This window comes from Orycteropus afer, unplaced genomic scaffold (assembly GCF_000298275.1).
Source record: "Orycteropus afer afer isolate SDZICR_OR568_19922 unplaced genomic scaffold, OryAfe1.0 scaffold00290, whole genome shotgun sequence".
Classification (NCBI taxonomy): Eukaryota; Metazoa; Chordata; class Mammalia; order Tubulidentata; family Orycteropodidae; genus Orycteropus; species Orycteropus afer.
In genome coordinates, this window is record NW_006921877.1 from 2,288,459 (window position 1) to 2,296,661 (window position 8,203).

General features: G+C 48.2%; 1 protein-coding gene across 1 annotated transcript; it reads left to right on the plus strand.

Annotated features, from left to right (window-relative positions):
- The first annotated feature begins 6,310 nt into the window (after window positions 1-6,310).
- Window positions 6,311-7,957, plus strand: CDC42SE1 (CDC42 small effector 1). Its single transcript, XM_007950912.2, has 3 exons — window positions 6,311-6,364; window positions 6,914-7,024; window positions 7,883-7,957. Exons 1-3 carry the CDS (start codon window positions 6,311-6,313, stop codon window positions 7,955-7,957), a joined length of 240 nt encoding a protein of 79 aa, XP_007949103.1.
- Window positions 7,958-8,203: the final 246 nt, after the last annotated feature.

Sequence of the window (8,203 nt, forward strand, 5' to 3'; positions counted from 1 at the left end):
CCCACCAGCCACTCCTCGGAAGGAAGGTTGGGCAATCCTACTTCCGTAGTGATACTGCCTCAGAAACCCAAGGAGGGGTCACTATGAGTCGGGACCGACTCGACGACGGCACATAACAACAACATCCTTCATTTTAGGAGCTCTGGTAGCATAGTGCCTAAGGCATTTGACTGCTAACCAGAAGGCTGGTGGTTCAAAACCAACAGCCACTCCTGGGAAGGAAGATGAGGCGATCTACTTCCATGGTGATACTGCCTTGGAAACCCAAGGAGGGGTCACTAGGAGTCGGTTCCGACTCGACGGCACATAACAACAACAACATCCTTCATTTTAAATTATCTAGATATTTTAGGCAAAGGTAATTTCTAAATTTCTGTATGTTCTTAGATACACACGATTAAAAAGACACAGCCTCTCTAAGTCACACAGACATACTCGAATACCCTTTGTCCTGACCTTCCATGGGCCTTACCTGACATCCAGGGCCTACCCAACAGAGCTTTGCTGTGTCATGCTGCCATGGTGCTGGGAGGGGTGGAGGGATGAGGGGGTCATAGAAGGGAATGGAAGCTTTCAGGTTTCTCATCATATGTGCCTCACCCTAACCTTGGATTTCCCTATTAGCCATGTCCTTCCCCCACCTATTTCACTACGCTGCAAATAAACATTCCTTTTCCAGAATCTGCTCCCATACCTAACTCCATGACTGTACTGATTTCAATATGGATTAGGCAGTTTTCCAACAAAGAGGCCCCCACTTTTCCTACCACAACCTAGGTCTTTCTTTGGAGCAAAGGTTTGAGAGGTTTGAGATAAAGAAGACCATTAAAAGATCAGGATTACTCTAAATATTATACCATACCCCTCCCTGCCAAAATACCCTCCCCTATGTCGACAAGTAAGTTTGGGGGTGAGGGTAGTAACATCAATGAAACCTTAAGAGAGAGAAAAAATTGGAAATATGGATTAGTAGAGGCTAGAGTGACACAGTAAGAATAAAGATTGGTCACAAATCAGGTAGATAAAATTATAATTGCTTAAAAATGAAAATATAATTAGATTGAAGAACAAAATACAGACAATGAATGATAGAAAAATAGCTACTTGAAATGAAGTAAATACTGAGAGATGATAACTACATATAAATGGTTAGAAATTACTATCTCTTGTAAAGGACAACAAGGCAAGGATGGAAATCTTAGAGGTGTAAAACGGTGATCAAATAATTACCTATTGTTCAGAGCGCCCCCATGTCTCCTCTTGAACTGTCCCCCAACCTCATCTTCATTTGGGGTTCTCAACCTAACCATAGCAAGCTGTTCTTCTATCTTTGCAACCCCTCCCCTTTCCCTTCCTTCAGTTTACCTGTTATCAATGAATTACTAGCGTGTTCCAAAGGTAGAGGTAGTGCCTCTGGGGCTCCGAGATTTCTCTGGCCTGGAGAAAAAGAAGGCTGTTGGGTCTTTGATGGCTTTGTCTTCTCACTCTCGCTCTTCAATGACTGAGACTGTCTGCTCAGCCTCCCCCTGCAATGCAGCCCCTCCTAAAGAAGGGCGGAAGGACTCCCCGCCCCTGCCTCCTCCCTGCCTGACTCGGCTAATTCAAATGATAGGTTCCAGAACACTTCAGGGAGGAAGAGGATGAAAGCACACCCGTAGGCTCACTGGTCTGGGCAATTAATATTATTCCCGACCTCTACCAGCATCCTCATGCTGACTGGGGTGCAATGAATGAGTAGCTGTCTTTTGCTTTAATCTTAGGTTTATGGATTAAAAAATCTTAATTCTGTGGACAATGGAAAGTGTTCCTTTCCTCCCCAGTTTAAGTATTTCAGATTATGAGGTAGATCTGTAAGAATCAAAACATTCTTCACTGGTCCCCCTAACCCCTACCCTTCCCTCCTTGACCTCACAAATAGGTAACTAAACCTAGCCCTGCCACATTTTGGGTAGAGCACAGAAGACTGGGGTTTGTACAAATCTCGGCTAGGTTGCCTCTGGGGGATTTGGGGCTTCGCTTCGTTTTGCCCCGCAATTGCCTGGCACTCAAAGGGAAGGTGCGATTCCCAGGAACCCAGTTTAGATGCCAGACCCTCGTTGAGGTGCCCACATCGTCCCGCTCGCCCCACAAGGGCGGCGGCATTCGGGGGTCTCAACGGGCCTCCTCTGAGCTCCTCGACTGTGCAGCCTCCAGTTGGTTCATGGAGGAGCCGTGCGCGCGGTGCGGAGCCGCACGGGTTTCGTAATCGCGTCGCTGCTGTTTCCGCCCTCCGCCAGCCACACCTCTGCCGGCCCGCCCTCGGCTCCCCTACTGCGCCGAGAAGGGAGCCCGGGAACCACACACTGGCTGGCGCTGAGCGGAGACCCCCACCAGCTGCAGCTGAACGCATCGATGCCCGAGGAGAGCAGGTGAGATCATCAAGTTTGTGCCTCTGGTTCGTCCGCCCCGCCTTCACTGCTCCGCGGAGACACACCGGATGTGGAGGTGGGGGAGGGAGGGTGGCCAGGGCTTTGGAGATGCTGGGTCGGTGGGAACAAGGGTGCCTCGCTTAGTAACAGCTCCCATCCGCGCTCGGGCGGTGCCCAGGCTGCGGCCGCGAAAGAGAAAGAAGGGACTGGAGTGTTGAGAGGAAGAGAAGGTCTCCTCTGAGCCTCACCAACTTCGGTGGCGGCGTGTGCCAGACACAGTGAAGCAGCTGGGTCCTGGAACGTTTACGTCACTGAGGCAGCCACGGGAAAGAGTCCGAAAGATCCAAAGAGAGGTCCCAAACCGAGTTCAAGGTTGGGAGAAGCAGATAATTTCTAGGTAGATATGGCGGGGGGCGAGGGAAAGACAGAAATGGAAACTATGTGACTGAATATTTTGGGATGGAGGAGCTTAGAGTCTGGTTCCGTTTCCTCGTAAGCCCCCACAGGCCCTTTCCTAGGGAAGGGCACGGTTGGTGCAGGGGCAAATGCCTGTCACTTTGCTGAAACGTGGGGTCCAGCCCCCCTTCTCTAGAGTTCCTCAGTAGTCCTCCATGTCCCGAGGGACATGTCACGGGGGACCAGCTGCAACCCTGGGCTTGAAGCCAGAATTGCCCACTCCATTTTTTCAATTCTCTTTCTCTCCAGCTGCTTCTTGTGAAGGCTTGTCAGGCAGCGGTTGGAGGCCTTGGGGCGGGAGGCAGGGGGACCGGGAAAACCGGTTTGGTACTAGAACCGGACCTGGGAACTACCTTTGTACATCCCTGCTTCCTGGAAACCCTACTTGCATCCTTTCTCCTGCTCTCCCCCCTCAACAGCTCTGAGGCCTGGTGGCCGGGTCACCTTGGATGCCTGGGTTTCCCAAAAGAAAGCCTAGCTACTTCATTTTCATTTTCTCATAGAGGGAAGAAAAACTTGGTATTGGGCTGGGATCCAGTGCCTGAGTCCTCTTAAGCCCTAGTGTGACCTTGATAGAGGTGGGGAGTTTCCTGGCTCTATATTTCACTCTTCCTATTTGAGAGAAGCTGAGTTCTCAGCACTACTTCGCTGTCAGAACGTGACCTTGTGTGCTCTTTCCTGATCTTTTCTGTTGTTTTCCCAGCCCCTTCTCTTTCATTCTAGGCTTGAAATAGTGGGTAGTGGGTTTGAGTGCTTCTTCCTCCTGAATTCACTAGCTCAGACTCATTTTCCTTTGACCCACCCTTCTCTGGCTGCTTTAAAGGAGAGTGGCAGCCAATAGCTCTTACTTCCTTTTCTGGCCTTGTTTCTCTTCTGTCCCATTTCTACCCCTGCATTCACCCTGCCTTGTATTATTCTCCACACTCCTACCCCACCCCGAAGTTTTAGAGACCCTAATGTCCTGGGGAATGGAATTTCCTGGTCACGTCTCATCATCATTGGTCACTTCATGCCAAGTCCACACACACACTTTCCCTCCACCCAGCTCTGGCCAGATCCCTGGAAAATGAACAGAAAGGTCCTTGTTCCTTCCACTGCCCCTTTCCTTCTCTCTCCTTCTCCGCCCCCTTTTCTGTCCTCTCCCCTCCCAGCACCATCCACCTCTGTCCACTCAGCTTTCAGCGGGGGTGGGGGAGTGGGGGGATGTTGGGGAAGAGCCCAGTTTCAGTATAGCCTATCTGGGGGTTGGAGGGTGGTTTCCTCCGATTCTTCATTGTTTTCTCCATTGCCCTGGCCCCAACCCTTACTATCCGCCATCATTACCATCATGACAAACCCTGTGACTGACTTCCCCACTGACCACAGCTCTCTTCTCTGGACAGCTGTGTTCTGACTTCTGCCCTGTCTGGTTACTCCTCTCCAGTAGTAGGAAGAGGGAAGTAAGAGAAAGCCCACACTCCTAGGTCCTTCCCTCTCCTAGAGGCTGTGTCTCAGTATTTATGTGATCTTACTTCAAGGCTGTTAAACATCTCTCAGTTCTTAGATCAGATCTTCGATCAGGGTGCCAGAGCATCAAAAAGGGAGATTCCTATTTGTGCTAACAGTGTAATATTAATGAAATTACCCTGTTTGAAATCTTTGAGGTTGCCTGGGAAAATGCAATGAATATAGAGGAAACTCAGATGGCTGGCAGTAGTGGGAAGGGGAGGAACTTCTTTCTTGGACACTAGTGCTATTGGAAAATTCCTTGTTTCTGGTTGGCTGATAAAGCTTGGGGGTGGAAGTGCTGAAGAGGGCAGAGAGAACAGGTCACAGCATGAAGGAAGAAGGGAGGGAGGCCGGGGCTGTGAGGCAGAGCAGGACACGATAGGACATGTGAAGAGGGTAGGGAGACTGGAAAAAGATTCCTCATGGGACAGAGGATTACTGGCACATGTACCTACTGTCTATACCCAGATGATCTATGTATAAGGTATACGTGGAGATATGGCCATGCACATATGTGCAAACAGATGTACATGCAGGAGGATAGTGATACAAGACAACAGATAAACAGTGTACACACAGCCTTCACCAAGAATCTCAAAGTCAAGTAACAAAGAAGTTCTGGTAGCTCTGGTGGTATAATGCCTAAGGCATTTGACTGCTAACCAGAAGGGTCGCAGTTCAAACCCACCAGCTACTCCTCGGAAGGAAGGTTGGGCAATCTATTTCCCCTTGTGATACTGCCTCAGAAACCCAAGGAGGGGTCGCTATGAGTAGGTCGACAGCAGTGAGTTTGGTTTTTTTTTTTTTTTTTAAACTGGCTTCTGGGCGGAGTTGGATCTCAGTAGAGGGGAATGAAGGGAATAAGGGGAGTGAACTGAAAGAGAGAAGACATTCCTCACTGTACAAAGTCTTTCTTAAGGTCCAACTTGCTACATTTAGTTTCCTAGGACATAGGTGGTCAAGGTCTCTCTTGTTCTTAAAGAAAATCTAGGTGTTCGGGGCAAGACAAAATGAAAGGAAAGGGCCCCACATACTCTAAGGTAATCACTTAGAGCAATAGACCACGGGACTCCAGAGGACTAACATTCAAATTGAGGAAATGCAGGATAAACAGGAGTGCATAAATACGAGGGGCACAGGGGGAGTATTACAGGGTAGGGAGGGGAGGAGACTGGGTTAGGGTTGGACATGGTAAAAGGAGAATGAAACTAAATGTACACGTAATGTTGAATGTAAAACAAGCTCTTAAAAAAAAAAAAAAAAATTTAAAAAAGGATGAAAGGAAGGGGCAGGGGTGGAGGCCTTGTTTGTGAAAATGAAAAACCACCATTTCCTCTTCAGTGATACTTATATGCCCCTCCCCTTCTACCCTAAACCCAGAGAGAAGGTAGCATCCCCAAACTTTGCTAATTTCTGCCACTATCCTTTGGTTCTCTCTCATCATCTTACCTAAGTGCTTCTAGCTCCCTTTTTCTCCTGTGGTACCACTGGCCACTGCTCCTTAACCCCTTGATGTCCTTCAGATTCTGTTCCTTTCCTGAGAGTCAAACTATGAGATCCTTATGTTTGAAGATTAGTACTGGGGTATAGAACTAGGAGCTCTGAGGGAGAGTTGGGAAGATGTGGGCTCCTCGGAGGTTTCTCAAGGGTGGGACAGATACTAATCTTCCTTCTGTCTCTTTTCTGCTAATCCAGGATTCCAAGTCTGAAGAAGACAACCTTGTGCCTGACTTCTCCACCCTGCTCTCTGGCTCTGTTAGTCTCTCAGGGTCTGAGACACCAACCTTCACTGATGAGCTGAGGGTTTCAAGGACTCCACTTTTTCTAAACCCATCTGGCTGAGTGAAAACAGCATATTGTCACACCTTGGGGGCAGTGAGGAGTGAGCAGCCAAGGCACTAGAACAAGAGCCCTCTGGGGCCTCAGGCAGAGGAGTGAAACTGGAACCATCAGGGAACATGAGTGAATTTTGGCACAAACTGGGCTGCTGTGTGGTAGAGAAGCCCCAGCCGGTGAGTCTGCCCACCCCCACCCCAGCACCACAGAAATCAGTTACCATATACTGTAAAGTAGACATACCACCTAGGATCTGCCATCTGAAAATCACACTTCTTGCTTGCTTCTCTGCCAGGATAGTTGCTAAGGCCAGGCAGGTGTGTACCTAGGATAAAGGGGGCTGGGTGATGGAAAGTGAGTAATTCTCACTGTCACCTCTTTTTCCAGTCTATTCTGAGTTGGGCAGGGATTGTAGGTGGAGATCAATGCCTATCACTTATCCCCATTGTTTCCTCATCAGCCAGAGGTGACTTTGACTTGCCCTTACTTTGTCCAGTATTCACTTTGCAGGCTACTCCCCTCACCACACTGGTCCACATCCTCTTTGTGTTTATGTTGTTCTAGGTTTGCCTTTCACACTCTTGTGATTTTTTTCTATTATAATGCCACATTCTCTTCTACCAGAAGACCTTTAGCTCTTCCCCAAGTGACTTCTAAGCCTCTTTTCCTTCATTGTGACTGAAGAATGGGATTTCAGACATGACTGTCCTGTTTTCTTCAAACAGAAGAAGAGGAGGAGACGGATTGACCGAACCATGATTGGGGAACCAATGAATTTCGTCCACCTGACTCATATTGGCTCTGGGGAGATGGGGGCCGGAGATGGACTTGCCATGGTAATAAGGAAATGAGAGCTTGATGTGGAGGCATGGTCTAGAACAATTCTCCTTTTTGAAAGGTCAAGCAGGGAACAGAACAAAATACTCAGTGGGGAAGCAAGAATCTGGGATTCTAGTCCTGGTCACCAGCTACATGACTTTAGACCTGGCATTTCAGGTCACTGGGCCTGGGTTCCCTCATCTTTACAAGTAGCAGATTATTCGTCATTGGGGTGTTCCTCTCTTCTCGCAATTAAGAACTGCTGTCTCAGTGCCATGGGAGCTCTGGTGGCATAGTGCATTTGACTGCTAACAAGAAGGCTGGCGGTTCAAACCCACCAGCCACTCCTCGGAAGGAAGAATGGGCAATCTACTATCGTAGAGATACCGGCTTGGAAACCCAAGGAGGGGTTGCTATGAGTTGGAACTGACTTGATGGCAGTGAATTTGGTTTTTTGTTTGAGTCTCAGTGCCACAGTAAGTCATGTTGTGATAGGGAATGTTGGGATAGGAAGGGGCTGAGCACTTCTGTCCTAAATAATGGCCAAGATGCATTTCTACTCTCAAGGGAAATCAGAGTGAAGAAGGAATCTTTTTTTTTTTTTTTTAACATTTATGAAGCTCAGGTAAATACACGAGAATCCTTTATGAAGGCTTTTAATAATAGAAGGCCTGTTTTAGCTCATCCTAATAAAGGCCAGTGTGTGAAGGGAGACATTCCTCCCACCTTCCGTGGGAGGAATGGTGATTAGTTTTAATCTTTTCAAGTTGATTTTATTGTAAAAGAGATGGGGGTCAACCCTTTTCCTGGAGGGCAAAAGGAGACCTCTGACTGTGGGATATGGAATATAAAGTCTCACATGTGCTTTTTCACAGACAGGTGCAGTTCAGGAGCAGATGAGATCCAAGGGAAACCGAGACAGGCCGTGGAGCAATTCTAGGGGCTTGTAGCTCCAGTAGAAACGGTGAGTGATTAGAGAGACCCACTCAACACATCCAGCCCCTGGTGCTCTGGTGCAAGAATGGCAGGTGAAGAGGAAAAGAGAATTAGAGTGGAGAATTTAAAAATGTAGGCTCCAGAAAGGCAGAAAGAGGGAGTTGTGCAGATAGAAAAGAGCACACTGTGGAAAGAGTTCAGAGTCTGTACTAGGTGATACCTTCTTTATAAGGCCTCTGTTTTGAGGCTTATCTTTCTTT

Coding starts and splice junctions, on each gene's coding strand:
- CDC42SE1 (XM_007950912.2), top strand. CDS start 6,311: ATGAGTGAATTTTGGCACAAACTGGGCTGCTGTGTGGTAGAGAAGCCC. Junction 6,365..6,913: donor TGGTAGAGAAGCCCCAGCCG/GTGAGTCTGCCC, acceptor TTCTTCAAACAG/AAGAAGAGGAGGAGACGGAT. Junction 7,025..7,882: donor CCGGAGATGGACTTGCCATG/GTAATAAGGAAA, acceptor GCTTTTTCACAG/ACAGGTGCAGTTCAGGAGCA.